The 27,454-nt window shown below is 40.0% G+C and overlaps 3 protein-coding genes across 19 annotated transcripts in view; 1 reads left to right on the top strand and 2 right to left on the bottom strand.

Annotated features, from left to right (window-relative positions):
* Positions 1 to 27,454, top strand: part of LOC311283746 (myosin-7-like) — a 234,498-nt gene that overhangs the window by 66,478 nt on the left and 140,566 nt on the right. The window lies entirely within an intron of this gene.
* On the bottom strand, positions 11,583 to 14,667 carry LOC311284376 (single-pass membrane and coiled-coil domain-containing protein 3-like). 3 transcript variants are annotated; one of them, XM_084399372.1, is made up of 4 exons: positions 14,536 to 14,648; positions 14,248 to 14,396; positions 12,185 to 12,515; positions 11,583 to 11,985 (listed from the first exon to the last, which is right to left on the bottom strand). In XM_084399372.1, the coding sequence occupies exons 3-4, from the start codon at positions 12,495 to 12,497 to the stop codon at positions 11,846 to 11,848; spliced, it is 453 nt and encodes a 150-aa protein (XP_084255498.1). In that variant the 5' UTR covers positions 12,498 to 12,515; positions 14,248 to 14,396; positions 14,536 to 14,648; the 3' UTR covers positions 11,583 to 11,845. The 3 variants fall into 3 exon arrangements, with proteins under 3 accessions (XP_084255498.1, XP_084255499.1, XP_084255500.1); XM_084399373.1 differs by lacking the exon at positions 14,248 to 14,396 and having other exon boundaries at positions 14,536 to 14,667; XM_084399374.1 differs by lacking the exon at positions 14,536 to 14,648 and having other exon boundaries at positions 11,793 to 11,985; positions 14,256 to 14,344.
* Positions 19,847 to 27,454, bottom strand: part of LOC311283755 (uncharacterized protein) — a 76,129-nt gene continuing 68,521 nt past the window's right edge. For 11 of the 14 annotated variants that reach the window (XM_084398429.1, XM_084398439.1, XM_084398442.1 and 8 more), the window contains 3 exons: positions 27,331 to 27,443; positions 25,174 to 25,324; positions 24,115 to 24,255 (listed from right to left, as the gene is read on the bottom strand). In XM_084398429.1, coding sequence (XP_084254555.1) covers positions 24,248 to 24,255; positions 25,174 to 25,324; positions 27,331 to 27,443 — 272 coding nt within the window. In that variant the 3' untranslated portion in view covers positions 24,115 to 24,247. Of the gene's footprint in view, positions 24,256 to 25,173; positions 25,325 to 27,330; positions 27,444 to 27,454 lie in introns of all 14 variants that reach the window. The other 3 variants (XM_084398436.1, XM_084398441.1, XM_084398440.1) reach the window with 2 other exon arrangements.

The raw sequence follows: 27,454 nt of genomic DNA, 5'->3' as shown, positions 1-27,454 counted from the left end.
AGAAGCTTCTGAATGTTAAAAAAAACATGATTTACTCCTGTGATGTTATAATGGATATTTGATTATGTAAAGCACTTTGAACTGCATTCATAAGTACGATCGTCCCCGGAGGACTTGAAGGCAGCGAGAGATGGGGCCTGTACCATGAAGGTAGCTGAACAAACTCGGGGTTACAGGATTGGTTTTGAGTTGACAAATCCAAACCGATGCGATCAGGCTTTATTGGTACCATGATGCAGCTCATCAACTTTCTCTGTCAACTCAGGCTTTGATCTTTAAGCTATGATTACTCCCCGCGCGCGTGCACATAAAAGAGTGACGTCGACACTGAACAACCAATCGCGGGTAGTAGAGCGAGAGCGTTATATTTTTCCGCGGAGGAGCAAGAGATAATTATTCAGAATTACGATGAATTTAAATATGTATTTCAAGCTCGAAACAATACGGTCTCTGCTGCCAAAGCAAGAGAAGACTGTTGGAGAACGATTGCTGATTGTTAATGTGTAAGTTAAACAAATACGTTCTATATTTATGTAAAATTATGTATATGTATGTGTAGCCTATATGTTTACTATACCCTATAGCCTATTTGTATAATATATAAAAAATGTACATGTATGTACTAAGAAAGATTAATATTCCTTGATTTTTAGATGCAACCCCAACTCCAAATGTTCTTGGCAGCAGATAAAAAAATATATAAAAATAATATTTCAAAGTGGTGAGTATTTACCACAACCTTTTATTACTTTTGTGAACATTTGATCACAAACACTTGTTTGCAGCAAACAGAAATAAAGAGTTAAATTCAGAAAACCAGAATACACTGGTGGAGGAGTTGGCTCTGAGTCAATAAGGGACGGCCGATTATGGATGGGATTAGAGGTGCTGTACAATCTGACCCTGGTGCTGGCTCCTTTAAGTAACAATGGGTACGTGTGCAATACATTACTACTTTTAAGTTGTAAATATGGCTGACTGTATGTTCTGCAGTAGAGGGAAATACAGTGTCCCTGTTGAAGCCAACACACACACACACAGTCTCCCACACATAGGTCAGTACGCAGCAGACAGAACACCAAACATAACCTGCTTTACAACAGTTATGCTTTACATTGGCCTATTTTTATTTATTAGGGTGGAGGAAATGAAGACACTCTGTCTGTGTGTTCTCAGACAGTTGCTGATGTGAATGCACTGGGCTTTTTATTGTGGAAAACATTTGAATGTGTGGCATAAAAAAGGGACTGGCCCTTACACATCTCTTTTATTGTAGGATTTTTCACAACCTGCCCCAGAAACTGAGGCCTCTACCTCAATGGGCTTCAGAAGAAATGTGTAAGGATTTAAAACCCTTGACATAAATTACAGTCAGTCCTGTGTTTGTAGGAAGTCAAGGAACTTTTTGTGATTTGATGAGCCTCCAGAAAACTTGTAATGATAATGTTTGTGGTGGAATTATGTTTCAGGTGGAAACAGACTCAGTCAGGGCCCTGTACAAAAGGAGTCTTGAACTAGACTGCACACTAAAGGAGACTTGAACTAGACTGCACACTAAAGGAGACTTGAACTAGACTGCACACTAAAGGAGACTTGAACTAGACTGCACACTAAAGGAGACTTGAACTAGACTGTTCACTAGGAGCTGACTGTGAGCTGAGAAAAAAAAAAAATGGAGATCAAACAGCTGAATAAAACTGATCTCAGTATGTGAACTTATTTAACCAAGTAACACTTTAGTATTAATATTTATTAATGAAACTTTCTCTTGCTCTCTTTCTCCCTCTCATCCCATACCAATAAAACAGTTTGAGACCTATCTGCAGTTTCAATATGCTTTTATTAAGTGTAATATTGTATGGTGATTGCATCTACATCTGCACCAGCTGAGTGGTCAAGTGTGATCGGGTCAGTTTCATCGGGGAGAAGCTGGTTTTGTGGTGGTTCTCGCTCTGTTCTACTGGTGGCTATAATGTGCAGAATGGCACATGCATGCAGCCACTATCTGTGATGCCCGCTCTGGTGACTCTTAAGCACTGAACACAGTTGAAACGTGCCTTTAGGATGCCAAAGGTCATCTCGATCTTCACTCTGGTTTTACTGAGGACCACATTGAAGCGGTGCTGTGGCCCTATATGAGGTCAGGGGGTTATTGTGTAGGTTTTTCTATCTCAGTTCAAATTAACTGTTTTGTACTGTACCAAATTTAACTTGCTTTCCTCAAAGCGCTGACACAACACAGACTCATGGAAAATTTGTGAGTCAAGCACTGGAGCCAGGCCATTTAGCATCCAAACTTGTGATCATACGTTCATGACCACAAGTCATCAGCAGATGAAATGTTTAGTAGATCATTTTTATATCTGTTAATGTTACTAATTTAAAGATTCATCTCACAGAAAATAATCATCTCACAAATTCACATCTCTACCTGAAGTGATAGGATTTCCTATTAACATCTGCCTCATGTTCTCTTAGAGCAGTGGAGACTGGAGCAATTATAGGGAATCCTATCATAAGATTAACAGAATAATAATAAAGATTTAAAATAATTCTTAACATGTATTATATTGTATAGTACATTTGTGAAATGTGCTTTTTGAAAAAAAAAAAAAAAAAAAAAAGTGTTCCCTATCAATATATCTTACCGGCAATTTTATAAAAGCCCTCTTTTATGGACATAGTCGATAAATGTCCGGGGAACACTATTAATGAAACTATTCATGTCCTACTCCTGCAGAGCAAGGACCACCTTGCGAATGGTTCGACAAACCGTTTTCCCCCAGCTTCTGTGCATCACCCACCGTGCAGTATGTACCACTTGCAAAAAAACACAAACGCAATACCATTTGAGGTACAGTAAGTGCATGAATTCGACGTGTTAAATTATTTATGTGCGGCTCAAGAAGTTCGCAAAATAAGACATTCCTTCCGCGGAAAAGCTGTATCTTTCATACAAATAACTTTCAGGAAAGGCAAGGGGATTTTGTCAGGCTAAAAACTCTTTCTTTACAAAGTGCTCGTCTAACAATTTGCGCTGAGATGTCCACCGGATTTGGAAGAAAAGGTGAAGTCATTGCAACAAACACTTGGAATAAGTTACGTCACCTATATGTTTCTTTGCTCTCAGCTGATTGGTCAAACTTCAGTCTGAGATCTCGAATCCAGAACATAACCTGCCCCGGAGCAGGTTAGCCGTGCAGCGTAAGATACCATGGCAACGAACACCGATTAAAGCCGAGCTACTTTCATAGTACCTAAAACCCAGGGTTGGCGGACACTAAGCTGAAACATAGCCGGCTAACCACCTAATCCGGCTTCATGGTACAGGCCCCAGGCTTTATTGGTACCATGATGCAGCTCATCAACTTTCTCTGTCAACTCAGGCTTTGATCCTCAAGCTATGATTACTCCACGCGCGCGTGCACATAAAAGAGTGACGTCGACACTGAACAACCAATCGCGGGTCGCGATTTTTCCGCGGAGGAGCAAGAGATAATCATTCATAATTACGATGAATTTAAATATGTATTTCAAGCTCGAAACAATACGGTTTCTGCGGCCAAAGCAAAGGAAGAGTGTTGGAGAAAGATTGCTTATTGTTAATGTGTAAGTTAAACAAATACGTTTTATATTTATGTAAAATTATGTATGTAGGCCTAGACATACATGGCACCTTGGACCAAGACACTGCATACCAATTTTCAAGTCAATCGGACTAACGGTCACGTGGTCATAGCCGTTTTCATGTTTTTTTCACTATGTGTAGCCTATACGTGTAATATAGCCTATAGCCTATTTTTATAATATATAAAAATGTGCATGTACCGGTACTAAGAAAAATTAATATTCATTGATTTTTAGATGCAACCCCAACTCCAAATGTTCTTGGCAGCACATAAAGACAAAATATAAAAATATAATTCAAAGTGGTGAGTATTTACCACGACCTTTTATTACTTTTGTGAACATTTTATCACAAACACTTGTTTGCAGCAAACAGAAATAAAGAATTAAATTCAGAAAACCAGAATACACTGGCAGAGTAGTTGGCTCTGAGTAGGCAATAAGGGATGGCCGATTATGGATGGGATTACAGGTGCTGTACAATCTGACCCTGGTGCTGGCTCCTCTAAGCAAGTAACACTGGGTACGTGTGCAATACATTACTACTTTTTTTTAAGTTGTAAATATGGCTGACTGTATGTTCTGCAGTAGAGGGAAATACAGTGTCCCTGTTGAAGCCAACACACACACACACAGTCTCCCACACATAGGTCAGTACGCAGCAGACAGAACACCAAACATAACCTGCTTTACAACAGTTATGCTTTACATTGGCCTATTTTTATTTATTAGGGTGGAGGAAATGAAGACACTCTGTCTGTGTGTTCTCAGACAGTTGCTGATGTGAATGCACTGGGCTTTTTATTGTGGAAAACATTTGAATGTGTGGCATAAAAAAGGGACTGGCCCTTACACATCTCTTTTATTGTAGGATTTTTCACAACCTGCCCCAGAAACTGAGGCCTCTACCTCAATGGGCTTCAGAAGAAATGTGTAAGGATTTAAAATCCTTGACATAAATTACAGTCAGTCCTGTGTTTGTAGGAAGTCAAGGAACTTTTTGTGATTTTGATGAGCCTCCAGAAAACTTGTAATGATCATGTTTGTGGTGGAATTATGTTTCAGCTGGAAACAGACTCAGTCAGGGCCCTGTACAAAAGGAGTCTTGAACTAGACTGTTCACTAAAGGAGACTTGAACTAGACTGCACACTAAAGGAGTCTTGAACTAGACTGCACACTAAAGGAGACTTGAACTAGACTGCACACTAAAGGAGACTTGAACTAGACTGCACACTAAAGGAGTCTTGAACTAGACTGCACACTAAAGGAGACTTGAACTAGACTGCACACTAAAGGAGACTTGAACTAGACTGCACACTAAAGGAGACTTGAACTAGACTGCACACTAAAGGAGACTTGAACTAGACTGCACACTAAAGGAGCTGACTGTGAGCTGAGGAGGCTCCAAACAAAATCAAACAGCTGGATAAAACTGATCTCAGTATGTATATATATATACACTCACCTAAAGGATTATTAGGAACACCTGTTCAATTTCTCATTAATGCAATTATCTAATCAACCAATCACATGGCAGTTGCTTCAATGCATTTAGGGGTGTGGTCCTGGTCAAGACAATCTCCTGAACTCCAAACTGAATGTCAGAATGGGAAAGAAAGGTGATTTAAGCAATTTTGAGCGTGACATGGTTGTTGGTGCCAGACGGGCCGGTCTGAGTATTTCACAATCTGCTCAGTTACTGGGATTTTCACGCACAACCATTTCTAGGGTTTATAAAGAATGGTGTGAAAAGGGAAAAACATCCAGTATGCGGCAGTCCTGTGGGCGAAAATGCCTTGTTGATGCTAGAGGTCAGAGGAGAATGGGCCGACTGATTCAAGCTGATAGAAGAGCAACTTTGACTGAAATAACCACTCGTTACAACCGAGGTATGCAGCAAAGCATTTGTGAAGCCACAACACGCACAACCTTGAGGCGGATGGGCTACAACAGCAGAAGACCCCACCGGGTACCACTCATCTCCACTACAAATAGGAAAAAGAGGCTACAATTTGCACAAGCTCACCAAAATTGGACAGTTGAAGACTGGAAAAATGTTGCCTGGTCTGATGAGTCTCGATTTCTGTTGAGACATTCAGATGGTAGAGTCAGAATTTGACGTAAACAGAATGAGAACATGGATCCATCATGCCTTGTTACCACTGTGCAGGCTGGTGGTGGTGGTGTAATGGTGTGGGGGATGTTTTCTTGGCACACTTTAGGCCCCTTATGGGCCTTTCACACAGGACGCGGTATGCGCGGCGCTGCGCGGCGCTGCGCTATAAAACCCATTCATCTCAATGGCTTGCGCCGCGCAAGGACGTTTTATTGCTGCGTCGACCAAAGCGCAAGCGCAGCGGTGCGCATCATTGGCGTGCTCACGCGCACGCCGCGGTCAAAGTTCAAAATAGTTCAACTTTTGCCGCTGCGCTCTGTGACGATTACCAGCGCGGCCAATAGAATCGGGGGATCCAAACAAGGACGGAAATCAAAATGGATGAACGGCAAAATTTTATATTTACATTTACATTTACATTTAGTCATTTAGCAGACGCTTTTATCCAAAGCGACTTACATATTAGGACTAAAATTAAGCGAGTCATCAAGAAGAGGCAAAAAACAACAACAACGCAAGAAGTGCTCAGAATATGAGGTTCAGGCATTATTCAGAGTAGCATAAGCACAGTAAGTGAGGTTTTGAAGGATTTTTTTTTATTTATTTTTTTATGAGGTTAAGTGCTCACGGAAGAGTTGGGTTTTCAGCTGATTTTTGAATGTTGTTAGGGATTCTGCATTCCGGATGAGGGTGGGGAGAGTGTTCCACCAGCATGGAACTGTGAATGAGAATGTTCTGGAAAGTGACTTTGTGGCTTTCTGTGATGGAACCACGAGACGTCGCTCGTTGATCTATCGTAGGTGTCTGGTAGGGATGTAGGCTCGTAGGAGTGAGTGAAAGTAGGAGGGAGCTGAGCCTGTGATAGATCTGTAAGCAAGCGTCAATGCCTTGAACTTGATGCGAGCAGCGATAGGTAGCCAGTGCAGAGAGATGAACAGAGGAGTGACGTGGGCCTTCTTGGGCTCGTTGAAGACAAGACGAGCTGCAGCATTCTGGATCATCTGTAGAGGTTTGGTTGCACATGTTGGAAGTCCGGCCAGAAGAGCATTGCAGTAGTCAAGCCTAGAAATGACCAGGGCCTGGACGAGGAGTTGTGTTGCATGCTCAGTTAGGAAGGGCCTGATCTTCCTGATGTTGTGCAGCGCAAACCTGCATGATCGAGCTGTCTTTGAAATGTGATCTGTGAAGGTCAGCTGGTCATCAAACGTTACTCCCAGATTTCTGACCGACCTTGATGGGGGGATCGATGATGAATCAAGCTGGATGGTGAGGTCGTGCTGTAGAGATGGATTGGCAGGGAGGACGAGAAGCTCAGTCTTTGCTAGGTTGAGCTGCAGGTGATGTTCCTTCATCCATGTGGAGATGTCTGCCAGACAGCTTGAGACCCGTGCAGCTACTGTGGGATCATCTGGTTGAAATGAGAGGAAGAGCTGTGTGTCATCAGCATAGCAGTGGTAGGAAAAACCGTGTGCCTGTATGATGTGTCCCAGTGATGTAGTGTAGATGGAGAAGAGGAGGGGACCAAGAACTGAACCCTGGGGAACCCCTGTGGTCAGTTGATGTGCTCTGGATACCTCGCCTCTCCATGCGACCTTGAAGGACCTACCTGTGAGATAGGACTCAAACCAGTCCAGTGAAGTTCCTGTGATGCCCAGTGATGAGAGGCTGGACATAAGGATCTGATGGTTTACAGTGTCGAAGGCAGCAGACAGATCCAGGAGAATGAGGAGTGAAGATTTGGAAGCAGCTTTTGCAATCCGTAGGGCTTCTGTGACCGACAGTAATGCGGTCTCAGTTGAATGTCCTATCTTGAAGCCAGATTGGTTGACATCCAGCTGGTTGTTTAGAGACAAGAAGGATGTTACTTGGTTGAAAACAGCTCTTTCAAGTGTTTTCGTAATGAATGGTAGGAGAGAGATAGGTCTGTAGTTCTCTACAAATGATGTGTTTAGTGTTGGTTTTTTAAGCAGTGGAGTAACCCGAGCCTGCTTGAATGCTGTAGGGAAGGTGCCAGTGTGGAAGGATGAGTTGATGATGTGTGTGAGTGCTGGTAGAAGTGTGGGAGAGATGGCTTGTAGAAGTTGTGAGGGGATGGGGTCTAGAGGGCAGGTGGTAGGATGACTGGAGAGGAGAAGTGTAGATACTTCTTCCTCGGTTAGTGGAGAAAAGGAGGACAGAGGGTTATTGGCTGTGGAAGGGGTCAGTCTGGGTTCCTGTGTGTGTGGAGCTGAGAACTGACTGCTGATAGTTGTTGTTTTGTTGGTGAAGAAGTTCGCAAAATCGTCGGCAGTTAAAGAGGAGGTGGGTGGTGGTGGAGGTGGACAGAGGAGAGAGTTGAATGTCTTGAAGAGTAATCGTGTGTTGGGGGAGCTGTTGATCTTGTTGTGGAAGTATGAAGATTTTGCAGCATGAACATCAGCAGAAAAGGACGAGAGGAGAGATTTATACATACTCAGGTCAGATGAGTCTTTTGATTTGCGCCATTTCCTCTCTGCTGCCCTGAGTTCGGTCCGGTGTTCACGAAGAACCTCAGATAACCAGGGGTTAGAAGGAGTAGCGCGTGCTGGCCTGGAGGAGAGAGGGCAGAGATTGTCTAGAGAAGAGGTTAGAGTGGAGCATAAGGTATCTGTTGCAGTATTCACATCCAGAGATGAGAATTGTGAGGGTGGGGGAAGAGAAGATGACACGGCAGAGGAAAGATGGGAGGGGGAAAGTGAGCGCAGGTTTCGCCTGATGGTGACTGGTGGTGGGGTTGGTGGTGCCGGGGTAGCGAGTTGCAGACTGAAAGTAATGAGGAAATGATCTGAAACATGGAGAGGTCTCACCAAAATGTTGTCTGTGGTGCAGTTGCGTGTGTAAACCAGGTCCAGTTGGTTGCCTGATTTGTGAGTACCTGTGGTGATGTGTCGTTTGAGATCGAAGGAGGCTAGGAGAGAGGTGAAGTCTGTTGCATGTGGTTTTTGGAGATGAATGTTGAAGTCACCGAAGACTAGAAGTGGGGTGCCGTCCTCAGGGAAAGTGGACAGCAGCACATCCAGCTCCTCTACGAAGTTACCCAGCTGACCTGGGGGGCGATAAATGACTACAATGTGGATCTTACTGGGAGTTGTAAGTGTGATAGCATGATATTCAAATGAGTTGTTGTTGCATAGGGAGGAGAGCGTTGAGTATTTCCACTTGTTGGAGACGAGAAGCCCTGTCCCGCCACCCCTCCCAGACTGGCGAGGGGAGTAAGAAAAGGAGAAATTGCTAGAGAGAGCAGCGGGGGTTGCTGAGTCTTCTGGTTGAATCAAGGTCTCAGTCAGGCCCAGGATACTGAGAGTAGAATGAGATGCAAAGCTGGAGGTGCAAAGGCTTATATCTGAATTAAAACAAGAATCACGAAGTCAGCTCTTTTTTTAGAATAAAACATTTATTCAAACATTAAACCTGAAACTAAGAAACAAAAACAGACGTAATAGAGCTCCCGCTAAAAGTTTTTAAATCTCCGCCTACATCATAGCTCAGCGCAAATCGCGTTGTATCTGAAGGGAAACGCTGAACACAGCGGCAAGCGCCGCGCATACCGCGTCCTGTGTGAAAGGCCCATTAGGACCCATATAAGGAAATTCCGCCCCATCTTACGTGACACAGACCCATACTCGAAAAAAACTTTCCGAAACTTGTGACAAACCGGAAGGACAATTTTTGGCACAGAAATACTCCTTCAAACGTACAATTTAATTTTTGAAACTTTGTCCATGTTTAGCATGGGAATCCAACTCTTTAACAGTGTAAAAAACTCAGTATGCATGAAATAGCATTTCACCCACCCTTTAAATCAACCCTTAATGTATTCACAAAATAAATGGGCAGCAGTTTCTTCAAAAAGAACACAAAATGAGCAAGTTTAATCAAAATCAAAATCAAGATATTTACAGATAGATTAATTAAACGTGTCGTTTAAATCTTTTAAGTTGTTGCGCGTGTGATAACGCGTCGTAGGTCACATGATAATGTCAACATGGCAGATGTCCGGTTCTCATTCATACTCAACGAGATCTGGCTATAAAGTACACTCTTTTAGCGCTCGTTAAGTAAGTACTTATTGAAATTAAGTACCTAGGCCTACTCATTGAGTATGCGGTTTCGAACGCAGCCAGGAAGTCTTCTCAGTGAAGTGTTGAAATAACTGCGCAGAACCAGTATAATCTAGAGCTCGCCAACGCCCAGAGTACTTTCCCAACGTCACCAAGAGCAACGTCTCTGATTGGTCAGCTCTCCTTGACAAACACGATTCAGTCTGTAACTGAAACCGAAAGCAGCTTTCCTCTTGCTATGTGAGAGACACTTCTAGGAGTTATGATTTCATTTGAATTTTAATTTAGTATCAAATGACAACACCCACAAGAGACACTATAACCTTATAATGCTACATTAGATAAACCTGCTGATGTCGACAGTTATGATAAAAGCCACCCAGGCCCGTCGCGACAAGGCAAGCAAACCAAGCAATTGCTTGGGGCCCCGAGCTGGCCTGGGGCCCCAAGACAACAACTGGTTAAGAATAAAATGCAACGACAAACTGTGTGAGCGCCCCTTTGATAGTCAATGCAGTAAAGTGCAATGACACTGTTATCGGGATCCCCCTCAAGGGGGCCCCTCTCAGTAGTCGCTGACAGCAACAACAGCCAACCACGTGATCTCTGCTGCCGGCAAAATACAAAACCTCCTCGGGTTTTTCGAACTTTTTTTCGAACGGACAGAATATGGTTACATACTCTAATATGTTTTTTAACGGGATAAGGAAGACGCAGATCTGTTTCAGAATCACTGTTTATCGTATTTAATGACATGACATTGCTACTGTATAGCTTTGTAATAGGTTTTGATGAAAGTGGCATAGCATGCTATACTAACTATTCCACCGTGATAATCTAATGGGGGTTAGGAAAACCACACAATAAATTCCGTGCATCAAACATTAGTTTGGGATGTTTTTAAGCATTGGTTGTGAAAGCAGCTGCATCCCTTCCCTTCTAATATCAAAATATGGAAATGCTAACATATCTTTTCATTAATAGATGGTAAATTGTTAGTTATTTAATCTTTAGTTAATTGTCATTTAACTGTAAGCAAACAGTCTTTTTACTTAATAAATACTTTGTAACCCATCTATAAACATTATTTAACCAAAAAGAGGCAGAGGAATATGATTTTTTCATAGCTTATCTTAATGTGCTAGTGTCGGGATATACGGTAGTGACAGTTTATGCAAATATGACATTATTTTTATACGTTACCAATGGATCTTGAACAGTTACTTTATTCTGTGTGGCAATTTTTTTTTGCTGTGGTTCCTGTAGGCTTTGCGTGCGTGCGGGGGGGCCTCCATGTCCATTTTGCTTGGGGCCCCCAAATTCCTTCAAACGGCCCTGAAGCCACCACTTCCCGTGTCCCTGTGGTCTTGTTGTATTTTAGTTGTAAAAGTAAGTTATTTAATAAAAAAACCTCATTTAATTGTACAATTTACCTTATCTTAAAACGTTCCACTCTTTACAGTGACGCAAGGCTTCTTTAAAAAATCACCCTTCCAGGCAGAAATTCTCACAATGTTTCTAAATTGTATTCTTGTGAAGCATAAAAGTTTTGTGGCCACTGAATATTTTACATTAAAAATGGTTTAATTTTCATTCAATTCAGGAAATTACTAGTAAATAGGCTATTGCTTTACTGGTGAAAAATGTTAAATGCAAACTAAATATTACTCCATGAAATTCAATATTTTCTCAAAGATAAGGAATCATGTGATTATGACAAGCAATCAAAATGTTCTTCTTTAATAAACAAGACAATGGGAACATGGAAATTGTGATTTATTTTCAACTGATTTTGAGCATTTTTTCTCCAGTTTGCAAATCAAATAATGTCATCCATCTTAATTCCATGTATTTCTGCATGCTTTCTCTAAGTGTAATGTTGAAATCTAAGTTATTGTTTACATGTTATTTTAAATTACAGCAAATATTTCTGTCAGACAGACAGAAAGAAACATGAGTATTCTGTGTCTGCAAAGATTAATACAAATAGAACAGCAACCGATGACTTGCTAAAGTTCAAGATCAAATATCAAATAAGCATTTAATCATAACTTTGACTTCGGTTATGGCATCCTGGTATTTTTCAGATGCTGGCCTGAATTCTGACAAAGCCTCATCATATTCTGCCAGGGTCTTCTCCAGTTTAGCACGCTCAATATGCCCTACAATGAGTGAAAAAATCACATCAATTAACACCCCAAGCACGATGGTGGCAAAAAACCCTCCTGCAACTCTAGCACATGTACATGTTATGTTTGTCAGAATTGTTTTTATATTTAATTAGATATATCACAAGCACAGCGGCTGAAACCTGACAAACTGCTGCAAGAACACCTTTAAGTATGTAAAAGCCTTGGGAACCTCGAGACAGATGTTGTATTTTCTCATACAAGGAAGGTTCCAGCTTCTTCTTCAGCTCCTCGTCAAACTTCTCGACTTTTGCTTGGATCTCATGCACACGTTCAATCATCACCTCACAGTTCTCCTTGACAGTGGCTTTCTCATCCAGGGTGATTGGACTGAAGGATGAACCCAAGTGATTATTGACAATCTCAGTGAGGCTGTTGGTGGCCCGAAAGTTGTTTTTCATCAGCTCAATAAGCTCTTGACTTCTGCGGATGATCTTCTCCCTTCTTTCAGGATTTCCAGGGTAGAGCCAATCACTCCAAGACATTTTCCTTTATGTTAGGGTCTTGAAATAAGACAGAAACAATTACATAAGAAACTTGTAATAAAGGGTTTCAGGAAATCTCTGTGTTTCTTAGAAAGTGAGTCATCATAACTTTATCACATAAAAATGATTTTAAGGAGAATACTAAAGAAATAAATCAGCACTTCGAGACTGAGATTGATTGCACACATAATATAAGGTAGGGGGAGAGTGGGGTAAAGTGAGACATTTTTTACATTCGTTCCCCTCTAAGCGAGCTAAAATGATATATCAGTCAAATTTACACATTTCCCATTAATTCAGGATGTTTCCTAGCAATGGAAATGATTAGAATGTATTCAGGATGAAGGGCAGTGAAAATATGATTGTTTTTAAAAAAGTGGTCTTGTGTCTCACTTTACCCCAGATCAAGGGGGTAAAGTGAACCAGCTGGGGGTAAACTGATCCACTTACTTTTTCCACTCTGAAACTTCCATAACAACACATGTTGTAACAGTAAGAATCTTGACAGCTAGCTTGACAACCACACATTCCAGAACTAATATCGGACTAGTAACAGAATCATAGAGATTGGTCAATTAAGCACATTTTTTGATGACCCACCGAAGCGCATCTAAGTGAAGGTGCAACGCCCTTGGCGTGCTAAGGGTGAATGGCACACTGGAGGAAATTCCTCCAAAAAAAAAAAGAACTATGTCCAAATTATTGTGATACATTTGGAAAACTCAATGCAGTCAGACCTCCCCTGGCCAGCCCAAGCAGGGTGGCCCGTCCTGAGCCAGATTCGAATTTGTCCACCACCACTGGAGCTCCGTCTGGAGCAAAGTCAGTCCTAAAACGGACCTTTGGGTCTTGGAGGGACAATGCTCTGCTTGGACAAGGACCATGGACCAGAGAACCGTGGTGGTCAGACCGGTTGGGTGGGGAAACAGCCTGACCCAGCCCAGAGAAAGTGCACTTTGTGCGGGCGAGACTTCCAGTAAATAGGGTCTGGTTTGGACACCCAGTCCCTCGGTGCCAGGGCGTGCACAACGGTGAACGTGCACCATCCTGGGTGAGCTAGGGGTGAAAGACACACTGGAGGATATTCCTCCTTGTAAAAATGTCCAAAAATATCTTGTATTTGAAGAAGAGCTCCATGCTCGCAGACCTCCCGGGCCGGCCCCAGGGAGGGTGGGTCATCTCCGGTCAAAGTCAGATCCGTACACCTGCTGGCGCTCCTGCTGGAGCAACGACGGTCCAAACACGGACGCTCAGGGTGTTGTAGAGGAGGGAGACGACACTCTTATCGGACTAGGTAATGGAAAACAGGCGCCTCCGGGTTGCCTGGGGCCCAGAGGAGCGCACCCTCTCCTTCGGGCCGTCAGGTTTTCTCTGGTGTATTGCCTTGGCATGATGGCTTTTCTACTATGTTTATGACATTAAAAATAAAACATATGTCATGTAATATTACATTAAAATATGTTTAACACTAAACTTAACTTGTGCCTCATGTCTCACTTTACCCCACAGCATTTGTCTCACTTTACCCCACCACCACATTTTAGAAAAAAACGATCTCTCTTAGCAATTCAGGCTTATCTTCAGCTAGCATCATCACATGGTTTTATATGTTGGTAGTTCATCAACATGTATGATATAAGTTTTTCTACCTGAGTCAATTTGCTTTGGCACAACAGTTGATTAAGTTGACAGCAAAAAAAAATTACTTTTACATGCAAAAAAAATATTTGTGTGAAAAAAACATGCTTACTACAGCACCATGAGGTCCTCTCCTTCATGGCCATGGTGAAATGGAAGGGGCTTGAAAACATAATGGTCATATGACCACAATTGTGTTCCGTTGCCTAGATATAGGGGGTGTCTCACATTACCCGATGTCTCACATTACCCCGTTCTCCCCTATAAAGCAGAGTTAATGAATATGTGCAGTCTCGCTTAAATAATTCAGCCACGCATGTACAATAAACTCACTAGTCGAATAAACAGTAAACACATCAAATAACTAAGTCAGATACAGCAAGTAAGTGGATTAACTTACATCTTCTCAGGAAGGCACACAAGCAGGTAAACACATGAAGGCTCCTCAGTGAAGTGTTGAAATAACCTCGCAGAACCAGAACAACCTAGACCTCGCCAACGCCCAGGGTACTTTCCCAACATCACCAAGAGCAACGTCTCTGATTGGTCAGCTCTCCATGACAAACACGATTCAGTCTGTAACTGAGTAACGCAGAGATAACCTTTTTTATTGTATTTTTCAAGGCTTGCACCTTGGAACCTATTTCAGGTTTTGTGTTCTCGAGCCGCCAGACACTGTTGTGCGGATGAGCAGCCGGAGCGCATTAGCGCCCCCTAAATTAATGACTAATGATCTTTACAATGGAAGTGAATCAATCAAAACGTATCGGTTACTAAACGTAACCTCTGTTCTCTCTAGAAGAGGGAACGAGTATTGCGTAAGTAGCTTACGCTGCGGGAAAGTCTTCTTTCTCGAGATACTGAAGCCAAAAAATTATCCTTAATTTTTTATAATCTTGTCAACGCAGTGCGGCAGCATGCAAACCTAGGGCAGGCTAACTACTTGCTAGACTTTCAGATAGAGAGTCTGTGCATATAACTGATCTGATTGGCTGAACTTCAACCCACTGTAATGCTAATATAATTGCTATTAATTCTGATGTAAATACTGAAATGTGATCTGATGTTCTTTTCAAAATGTTGACTTTACATTAAGGTATAAATACTGCTGCAGATGTTATACCAGAATCTGGATCTTTTGAGCCATCAGTATATACCTGTATGGCTGTGAGGAAATAACAGGAGGATGCAAGATGCAAGTAAAACTCAGTTTATTATATATGGTCAGATGTAGACACAGGTCGGGGACAAACACTCAGGTGGCAATGAAGCAGGGACGAGATGGCGATCCGGTGGTGGTGCGGTGATCAGCGTGCTCGAGTGAAAAACCAGGAACCGTGGAACATCCAGACGACACGAAGAAACGGACGAAATCCAGACGAAGAACTTTGCAGACGAGGCACAAGAACAGGACACACACCGAGGAACAACCACAACGATCTGACAACATGAGAGGGAAATTACTGGGCATATAAAGGGAACTGGGATTGATGACAGCTGAAGACACTAATCAACACAACGAGTAACCACACCCAGTGGCGGATTTAGCAAATCGGGGGCCCAAGGCGAAGGTAGGCTATGGGCCCCTACCCATCCAATCTTTAAAAGAGAACGAAAAAAATATGTACCGACTGAATGGTGGATAGGCAGGTAAAGCTAATCTACGGGGAAGTAAAGGTTAGAGAGGAGAAAAAAACGTCCCCTTTAAACCCTGCATACACTTCTTTACTCCTAAACAGAAACATGTTACAATGTTTACATGGTACAGTTTCTGGTAAGCTATGTTTTTTTTTTTTTTTTTTGCTTGGCAAATTTCACCATTTCGATTCAATTCTTGTGATTTGATTCAATATTGACTAATTTGGGTAAATATTAGGTAACGTTTCACAAGACAGGCGTTACTTTTTCTCAAGAAAAAAAAAGCCCTATCAGCTGGTATAATTTAAGGTTAAAATAAGTAATATAGTACACATATTTAGCCAAATACTCTCTATAGCTCTTTTTTTTCTAGCCAATTAAATGGCTTTCCTGAGGTAAATGTTATGTGACGATTGTTCTCCAGCTGTTTTACCTCTTTCCGCGGTTGAAAAACACTTAGGCCTATTGATTGATATTATGAATGAGGAATATACATTTCGGTAAGTTATACGGTATCTTTCAACATTGTTAATTCGTGTTTATTTACTATTAGGTAGTTTTTAGAATTAGATCAGTTCACGTGCCGCTATAGGAATCTGTCACGTCACATTAAAACGGCAAAACGGTATTTATTGTTTGAATTTCGTAATAGAATTGACCGATTCTGAGAGCTGAGATTTTTTTAAATATCATGATTCATAAACTGCTCAGTTTTGTCTGTCGATCTCCGTGTCCTCTTTGCTTCACGATTTTTCTGTGCGTTGGACGTTGTTGTTCCTGATCTGTATCCCCAACAGTAGCCATAAAAAAAGTTTGTCATCTTTGGCAGCGTTTCCAAATACTTATCAGCGTCTTTTCACTTTTTTTCTTTTATTTGAGCCGCTTGGGTAACTTCGAAACTTTAAATTTTCGCGTTTAGACCTATTTTTTACAGTCTATGGTTTAGACTCGTCTTGCTCTGGGGATCAATTGCTCTATTTCCCAGTCCTCCTGTTACTGCGTGTTGTTTATCTTTCGCGCCGCGCACTTTTTCGGACTTTTTGCTTTCCTCCCGCTTCCTCCTTTTTTCAGCACCGCTTGGGTAGCTAGCTTCGCTTCATTTTTACTCTGTCTACTACACTGTACACTCTGTCTGTCAATCACTTCTTTTTCTCCGTCAGTTTTTTGGCACAGCCTTGTCACTTTCGCAGATGCGCAGTAAAAGTGAGATAATGGAATAGTCCAATGTAGTGAGGCGGGGGACCCCCTCCTGTCTGCGACACTAATGATTGATGCCATTTTTCGCAAATGGAGTTTTAGAAAAAAAAAAACCTTTTCCTAATGGTAAAGTCCGCCCCTGACCACACCCACACAATTAAACTCACACAGACACATCAGTATGAGACAGCCGATTCATGAACCGTGACAATGGCACTATAATGTTCTCAACGATTCAGAGTTCTGCTGGGTTTTATGCTGCTTCCCTCCTGGATGGTAAGCAGGTGCAGCTTGAGATGCAATCAGCTACCTGCCAGAGGGAAAGAGTGGGAGGAGCCAAAGGAGAGCAAGAGACACAAAACAAAAACAACAGAAAGAAAGAAACATATACAGTACCATGTAGCTCACAAAAATATATACGTCTTTGGACGTAACATCATTGTAAATTTAAATTAAGAAATGTGCAAAACTAAAAAATGTAAAGTAAAAACTGAGGGCAGACATATATTTTTTTACAATAAGTTATTTTTTTCTTCTTACATTGCTCCTTAGTTGTGTAATTCATTTCCTACTTCTATTAGGAATGCTCCTTCTTACGACAAACATAAATTTAGTAGTTTTTAATGCGTAATTATTTTGTGATTTTTGTTATAATGTACTTTGGAGGCTATTATTTGTTGTTTTGTATTCTGTAACATGTTGTAGTCCTTTAGTATGAAAGGACCATTACAAATAAAATGTATTATTATTATTATTATTATTATTAATTAACTCCTCTGCTTTCCACCTAGTGGGTCATAGCAAGGCATGATTGTGGACCTCGTTATACAGACCCTACATTATTATTCATGCCCCCGTCCTGAGGGAGGATTTTAAAGCAACTGTTGCTGAATTGGCACAGGAATGGAGCAGGTTTTCGGTTAAAAGACAGGAATCGGAAACCGTTTTTTTTTGGTCACTTGAGTCATTTCAGTGTGTACCGAGCACTGCTTAATTACTTATGCATGCTGGCGCGTTTTCAGCAAAGATACTTTCAGATTAAGCTGTAGGATGGGCATATAAATCCTGCTGCCCCTTCAACTGCCACCCAAAGTGAGTTTCATTGGTCATTGGTCTCTGACATCTCTCTTGCTCCGCTCTGATATCCTGAATGTATCCTTTAGGGTTAATGCAGGATCAGTGGAGTTATGTGTGGCAGTATAGATTCCCCCTACTTTTTTTATTTTACCTCCTGACCCGACGGGTGAACGTGATTTCACCAAGTACCACATGTTCCTGGATAAACATCTTTGTTGATCCTGGAACAACTTTCCAATCAACCAATCAGATTTGAGGGACAAGTTAACAGTTTATGTCCAGTTTAGGCTTAGACCCAGGGTGAGGTGCTTCGACATCAGTGTTATTCACCTCTCATTTCCCTCTGATTTTAGGGTAAAGGTATGGGTAGGGTTAGGGTTAGGTTTAGGGGTAGGGATCGGGTAAGGACTACATTTTGGGACAGGAATATTATTCCAGGATCAACAAAATATGTTGATCCAGGAACATGTCTTACTTGGCAAAATCAGGTTTAATTGGAAAAACACCCAGCATTATCTTGATTCAAAGACGAATGAAGGCATAAGGACCTCTTAAGTCGTAAACTTTAAACATGGCGGAGGGGGAGAACGATTTCAGCTTTCTGTCGTGATAAGTAGCCACACTTTATTAGTTTTTACACAACAGCTGCCTTGCTTGTCGTTAAAGTAGTGGATATTTACTTGAATGAAAAAAATATTGAAGAGTATTGCAAGTTTAATACAAAGCGAAAACAGCCTGTAACGTTTATTTGGTTGTAAATTTAAAAATATTTTTTGCTTTAATCAGATTTTCCCAATAGGCAATAACAAACCTAATGTCCTCCATTATTCCTGATTGAAATGCTACGAGCTCATAATCACAAGTAGGCCTTCTAAAAAAAAAAACATTTATATTTAAATTAAAAAACTTAACATTAAAAAGACAGACATTAATAGCTTGTGAGCTGACACTATTGTCTTCTATTGTACTTAATACCATTGCATTCAATTTGCCTTTGATGAAGTTTGCATAATTGATTCTGCTTTGAATCAACCCGTACTGTATAAAGCACTGTAGAAATAAAGGTGACTTGACACTTAAACTTATACTGAATGTTTGTTTATAGTGGAGGATATTATTTACCCGAAAAACTGTAAACATCAAGTGAAACTGAAATATTAATGTATAGCCTGCTATATTAAACCCAGATAGTGATTGTTTATCCTTTATTTCGGAACATCACTGCCAACTTTTCCAAGATCCAACCTGTAATCGAGTATGAAGAGTAATTGAGTATGAAGAGTAATCGAGTATGAAGAGTAATCGAGTATGAAGAGTAATCGAGTATGAAGAGTAATCGAGTATGAAGAGTAATCGAGTATGAAGAGTAATCGAGTATGAAGAGTAATCGAGTATGAAGAGTAATCGAGTATGAAGAGTAATCGAGTATGAAGAGTAATCGAGTATGAAGAGTAATCGAGTATGAAGAGTAATCGAGTATGAAGAGTAATCGAGTATGTAAAAAGATTAAGACACAAAAAAAAATGCTGTTAAAAAGATGTTATCAAATAAAATGTAATGAATGAATAATCAGTCTAATAGAAAAATCATATTTTTTCCTTGGCACAAGGCACCTTTTTTAAGGTTTAATCTGAGAATATGAATGTAAAAGCAAAATGAATGTTCAGAAATCTAAAATTAAAACTGCATAAAAGAAATTCATATCTTAAATCAAAGATATGAAGCATGTAATGTGTCAAATACTCAAGATCATGTATTTTGCTTTAATATATTAAAACAAACAAACACCACCAACAGAATGTTTTAAACACTTTGTTTTATTTAATGTTTAATAATCACATCATAGTTAACAATTAACCACAATAAACACCTCATTCAAATCAAAAAATATAATGAAATTCAATTTTCATGGAAAAACTCAAAAACAAAGGAAACAAACCAACAAAAACCTTGCAAATGATGAGAGTCTGGCAAACCGTCTCACCTGGTTTCTGAATGTTCTACTCGTATCAGCTTACGGCTTCTGACTGCACCACAAGAAACCAAATCGACTACATCAACGTCACGTTTCTTTAGCTTCCATGTTACTTTAGGGTTGGACATCTTTTTGTTCCAGGGCAACATCTCTCCCAGATTACTCCCAGATAATAATAATAATAAAAAAAAAAAATTCATCATCATAACAACAACAACAATAATTGGACCTCTCCTCTCCCTGATTCAACGGGATGCCCTGGTCCTTCATGGCACAATAAAATCTGTGCAATTGAAACACATTCAATGCAAACCCCCCCGTTTTAGTTCTGACAGTGTTATTCAGAGCATCTTTCTCTTGTAAGACTAAGATTCATAGAAACATAAGGGGTTATGTGAGATTCATAAACATTATTAGTAGACGTTAAGAGAACATGGGCTAAATATCGATGCCCACCTGAACGTCACGTGACCCACCCGGCATCATCTGGGCGTAAGCGCTAGCAAGCTAGCCACGACATTAAAGACACGGCGGCCAAATACATGTGCTTTAATAGATTTCAAGACATTTGTTCTCTGCATTTTTTACTGGAAAGAAGAAATGCAGGGCCAAACCGGCAATACTAATATAAACATTAGCCATTAAAGGTGCATAATATCAGCCCTCGCTTTCTTTGATCATTTATCACTGCGTTCACTTTTGTGCCGATATTAAATGCGATCACAGAGATAGCAATACAACCATTTGCTAACAATGCGGAGAGCAACCGCAAATGCATGTAGAGAATATAAATGATCCTGTGATTGTTCTCGGGGTTTCAATCAGCCATTCACTACAAACACCGTTACAGTCCTGAAAGACTACAGGACCTTAAAGAAAACAACCCATAGTGTTCAAAAGCTGAACACAGCTCAAATACTAATATTTACACACCTCTCATTTCTTGGAAAGAAAAAAAAACTACACTCTAAAAAAAAAAAGAAAAAAAAAAGAGCTGGGTTGTTTCAAATCATGGTTGGGTCAAATATGGACAAACGTCATGTTGGGTTCGTCCACATTTGACCCAATGGGTTGAAACAACCCCGAATATTTTTTTAGAGTGCATAAATAATATCCATTATTGCCCAAAAATTCATAATTTTGTAAATTAATGTAATCATTGTTTTGGCATTTTCCCAATTCATAGGTGAATTATTTTGAATGCAAATGAGAATACATCATGAAGTTACACTGTTCTACTGGTACTCGTTATCTAAAGCAATATTCAAATCTTATTTAACAGAAGCTCTCTCTCAAATGCTGTGGATTTCCTAACATGGTCATGCATTTGCCAATTATTTCAACCAATCACAGAACATGTCTTGATCTTAATGCGTTACGCTGTCATGCATGATGTGTAGATTTCTAAATGTCAAAATCTGGGGTTCGACACACTGACAGTCTTATTGCTTTGCATGTTCTGGGATTAAAGAGGTCAGACGAGAATAAGAAATATATGCAACGAAGCTTCATAATTTGTCATACTCATAAAAAGGAAAGCGCTTTGAAGAACGTCTGTCCGGCCCACGAACTGCTGATGAAAACCGATGTGCAACCTTAAAAGAGATAAACTGAAAATGCTACAAGAGAAATAAGCTACAAGCTTTCGACTCACGTGATGCAAAGTTCTTACTCTTAGAAAAAGACCAGCAGAAACATACGCAATAATATTAAAACCACCACCAGACTCACTTACAATTTCACTGGTTTCTCAGAAAGCAACTGTTAAAAGTACGTAAAAGGTTTTCAAGCGGTGACATTCTGTCTTTGCACCCATTAAAGGCAGGGAATTAGAAGAGTCTATCGTCCCAGGCACAAACTCGGCTCCGGGTCCATCATTCCCACGGGAAACACACTGTACCTACTGTATCTGATGCCGAAACATCAACGACTCATAACACAAAGCCCTCTTTAAATCATCTACAGTGTTCGTCTCCACACTTCGTCAGATTCAAGAGCTTTGTGAAAAAGAAGTACACTTTAGCACACTTTTAAAAAGAGTACTTATTAACGAAATTAGAATAAACTTACAGACACTTAAATGTCAACTGAAATTAATTATGATTAATATTTTTATAATAATTTTAAATACAGTTAGCTGAGCTATAAGTAGGGTTTATATGTTAAGAGTAATTACTTGGTATTGTCTTTGAAATGAGGTTAAAGTGTTCTGCTGACAAGACATTATATATTGAATAACACACTACAGTTAAAATTATAATCATGTACATGTGCTTCTGTATGTTAGTCAACACTTCAAAATAATTAAACTTCTTTAAAGAACGGTATTAAAACGAATGTACTTTCAACTTTTACTTCGACATTATTACAAACTTGTGTGTCAAGAAACTCTTTTTAAGCACTTAAGTGGCCTTTCATTTTTATACTTTTTAAAAAATATTCTTTTACAATTTGAAGTGTATTAAATACAATTAAGTGCGCTTCTTTTTCACAAGTTTCTCTTTCTTCACACCTCAGACCTTCTTCACGTTCACGAACCCGTCTGGATCTGCGTTTGACACGATGAGCGCCGTTAACTGTGCGTGTACGTCGAGTTTAATGTCTTATAGGCATTTCAGGAGAGCGTTATATTGCTTTACAACAACAAGGAAAAGGAAACATCCGCTGGTCACGAAAATAAAACGAAAGGATACGAAGAGTTAAAGTAAACCAAGTTTAACAACACAGTTCATTGCTACAGTATTCACTCAAACACACATCACGAAACAGAGTTTTAGAGAGAGACTCGGATAGCCTATGTGATTCGGTTTCAGCTCTACTGGAGGTCAAAGGTGAGGTGAGAGAGGGTCACATGATGCTGCCTTCAAGTCACGCGGGAATGATCGTGCTCACGAGACGAACGCCACACGATCTCGTAACTGACGTCAGGAAACTTTCCCAGAATTGTAGCGGAAGCTTTTATTGGCCGGTTGAATAGTGTGTGTTTTAATGATTTCTTTTGTGTACCGCTGCCCAGAAAATATTTAATTAGCTAATTAATGAAGCTTTAACACAACAATGACGTCCATTCAGACAGAAAACGCAAACTTATGTGAATTTCGCTGCTTTCCAAAAGTCAAGTTTGGTGAATCTGTATCCCATAGAGGAGACGTGTGACGATACAGAAGACGGCGGGAACTTTAAATCTGCAGAAATGAAGTAAAGATGAGAAGATTGCGTATTTTTTACATTTTGGATGCATCAAATGTTTTTAAAAATGATGCCGTGTTCAAAGAATTCTAGTGTTTCTGCGGCTTAAAGCTTCATGCAACCAAACTACATTTCCCATCATGCTCTGTGGCGTTATAAAACGCACCAGTTGCACACATTCTTTGCTCTTTGCCACTAAAAGAAGCTTCTGAAAGTGAAGAAAACATGATTTTCTCCATCTTCCAGCATATCGGATGTAATTATGTAAAGCACTTTGAACTGCATTCATAAGTACGATCTTCCCCGGAGGACTTGAAGGCAGCGAGAGATGATGTCCAGATGGATCCAGATGTGTGTGTATGTGGTGATCAGATCAGCTACACCATGATTATGAATACCGAGTGGAGAGTCGCAACACTGATAAAGAAAGAAACGAAAGCAACTAAACTAGATTCATGCTCTACAACAAGTGACGTCGCAGGTGTTGTGACTGTTAGGTGTGATCTCAGCAAACCCCATCCAGACCGTTACCGGAAGGGCGAGTATTTCGCTCACAATCCACTTCTTTTTTTAGCGCATCCTGATGACTGTACCGATCAGGAATGACGGTCAAGAACGTCAACAAACAGCACACCAATCATATGAGTCTTAGCAATGGTAGGAGGCGGGGTTTAGGGAGCAGCGGACCAATGAAAAGAGAGATCACGTCCGGAGGTCGTTGAGCGAGCCGACTTCGCCCCGTTGTTCTCGTGAGGAGACGAAGGCCGGGGTGGTGTGAGAGCGAGGGATGAGGGAGTCGGTGAGCGAAACGCTGCTGTGGAAAACAGGACTGTCACTCGAGACGGGCCAGGTGATGATGTCAGCGCCGTGGTCCGTGCGAGAGCGGGCGTTCTCGCGGAAATTTAGCTTGAAAGACTCAATCTGCATCAGAGTGTGGAGAAAGACAGGACAGAGGAGGAACAGGACACAAACAAGGGGAGGAGAGGAAGCGTGGGGGGTTGAAATGAAAAGGGAAGAGGGATAGTTAAAAGTCGAGTTAGATGCCTGAAAAATAAGAAGAGGTCAAGACCAGAGATGTGTCACGTGATCAGAGAAGTGTCCTGTTAAACATCAGTTCAGCACAGAGGTCGAGCCGCTTATGAATCTACACCCGAAACAATCAAACTGCAGTTATTTCATTAGTTACACATTCAATTTGTTTTGAACGTTATTTTTTATGTTTTATTCACTATTTAGATTTTACTTAAAAAAAAATGGAACATGCTTTTACTCTTGACTTTACTTGAATAAAATATTAAATTAAATGTTTTTATGCAATATTTAGATTTTACTCAAAGTAAAATGGAACTACATTACATGTTTTATTCAATCTTTTTGAATTTACTTCAAAATATTGAATAAAACATTCAACGTAATATTTTATTTAAGTAACTTAAAAATATTACATACAAACATCGAATTCAATATTTTAAGTTTTTTACTATTTTACTATTTTAACTTTAAACTGTTACTTGATACATTTAAGCTTTTTATTCAATGCTTTGATTTTATTTGGAAAAAAAGAAAGGTTACAATGAATGTTTTAATTTCAATATTTAGATTTTCTTTAGGTTTTCTTTTCTTCAATATTATGATTTAACCTAAAAAATTAATAAAATGTTACATTCAATGTTTTTGATTATAAAAACTATTAGCCAATTAATCATCTTTTTACGACCTTCATTATTGGTTTTGAATTCATAATCGGTCGACCTCTCGTACAGTAATAAACCAGACAACGAAATAACACAATTTACATGGTGCTTAAAATTAAGAAAAAACTAAAAAAACTAATAGTGTGTATGAAATAATGGAGAAACAAATAATAATCAGTGGTAAATGAGGAGATGGAATCTGGCATTTCTACAGGAACTCTAGTCTGACGGGGCTTCGGCCGGGGCGCTGGGCGACACACACACTTACTTGTTTCAGGGATGAGCGAGTCCAGGCCCTGCGGGTCCCGGAGCTCGTCACTCCTGCAGGGGCCGCCCTCCTTCAGCCCATTCTCCTGGGCAGGGGCCGAGACACCACTAGAGGGAGCCCCGCTAGCCTCAGTCTCCTGCGCACCCTCAGCCTAAAACACACAGCAGGGGTCAATAGCACAGATGTGGGTGAGATGCTGATGATGCAGAGCCAGGAGTGTGTGCTTCAACACTACAGTATATAAATCAAAACCTTGCATGAAGAAGCAGGATGGCTGACATACAGGACCAGTTTGGATGCACTGGACTGAATCTGTCATTGCTTAAATGAGTGAAATTAAAATGACTGGTTGATTTGTCCTGAATGTTTTGGTCACTATACATATCTTATACTGTTATTCTAAAATGAAACACTAGACTGGTTCTGTATATCCATGCAGAGAACAAAGCAATACATTAAAACAGAGTAATCAATAAAATCATGACTAAAGAACCTCATGAATGTATATGGTCGACTATCATAACCTTTAATTTCAACTGTTATAATTACAAGGATGAACTGAATGGCAATGAATAGAATCCCATGCAAATGGATATGCCTGTCAATCATTAAAATGCATGTATTTTTAATACATATTATGTGCAATTTTTCAATCATTATTAACATGTCAGCAAGGACTGAAAACTACAGTGCTGAATTAAAACAAAAGTTTTCATCCAAAATAAAATGTACAGGTTATATTTACAGTTTAATATTAATTTCAGACGTAGTCAAAAGACTCAAATTCACATTGTTTTCTCAGTAAACGTATATGGTAAAGTTTAAAAACGTGATCAAAATGTAGATGATGGGTAAAACAACAATGGGTGCAGCGAGTGGTCATGTGACTGAAATGGATGGCCATAGGCTGAGGGGCAGGTGACATCATAATCACACCGACGCCTGAAGCCACCAGTAAGAGTTTGGAAACAAACCAGAACCAATGAAAGCTCCAGCTGTCCCTAACCATCATTCCCATGTTAATAACATGCTTTCAAATCTCCAGTTTAGTCTTTCTGTTGCCTGACACACCAGAGAAACTAAGCATAATGTATAAGCATTTTAATATACATGTACAAAGTGATTGTTCTGGGTTTGGAATGAACACAGTAAAAACACATGGACTTAAAACAAATAAAAACATGAAAAATAACATTGATCAAAGACATGTTTAACACTTTCCATGCAAGCGTAATGTTTCTGTACTTACCACTGATGTATAATAAAGCAAAGCTGTGAGTGTTATTCACACGAATCTCTCTTGTTGTGTGCAATATTCACATTTGGATGAATGCATGAATGAGTTATAAGAGTCTGTTCCTCATAAATCTACATATGACTTCAGTGGATTTTGAATAGTCAAATTATTTATATAGTGCTTTTCACAATACACAGTTTCAAAGCATGATGCTAATGTTTATAATATCTTAATATCTTCATGCCTTTTAGTCGCATTTCTCAGATTAGAGATGAACGACAATATAGTTACAATATAAACAATCAAGCCGTCGAGATTTGCAATATATATATATATATTTATGTGAGTGTACTTGTACTTTATGCTTTCAAATAAAGTTCTATAATAAAGTATATAAAGTCAGAATAAAGTATGCAATAATTTTGGTGAGTATTTGGTATCTACTATATAGGATCCTTATGTAAAACAAATCTCGACTGCTAATATGATGCTGGAGTCATGGACTACTGTCATCATACTTCATGAACATCATCTTTTATATTTCATCGAAATTATGAGGGTTTTGGAAAAACATGAGGGTGAGACAGAGGAAAGATTATTAAAAAAATAATAATTTGGGTGTGAATTATTCCTTTAAACACTTAAAAACACTAAAACGTGTTGATTACACTTTAAGGTGACGTTAGTACTGAGTAACATTAATTAACTGCATGTACTCACTATAGAGTTACGGTTAGGGTTTGGTTTAGTAACGCGACTACATCATCTTACAATAAAGTGTTACCGATGTTTTATTTAAAAATGTCTGAATTAATGCACATTAATATCACTTGGCCGTCATTAAAGTCTAAACCAGGTTTACTGGCGATGGATGTTCACGTCGAGGTTTAACTGTGATGCGGATCTTCATGAACTCTCACCTTGACGTTCCCGCCACCGGGCTCATGATTGACGTTATCCATCGAGCCCACCTTGGACTGAGCTTTATCCTTAAAGTTCACCTTATGGCTCTCGATCTTGACTTCCCCTCCACCTACAGACAAT

Source organism: Rutilus rutilus (assembly GCF_951802725.1).
Source record: "Rutilus rutilus genome assembly, chromosome: 24".
Classification (NCBI taxonomy): domain Eukaryota; kingdom Metazoa; phylum Chordata; class Actinopteri; order Cypriniformes; family Leuciscidae; genus Rutilus; species Rutilus rutilus.
This window is presented reverse-complemented; position numbering and strand designations above follow the sequence as displayed.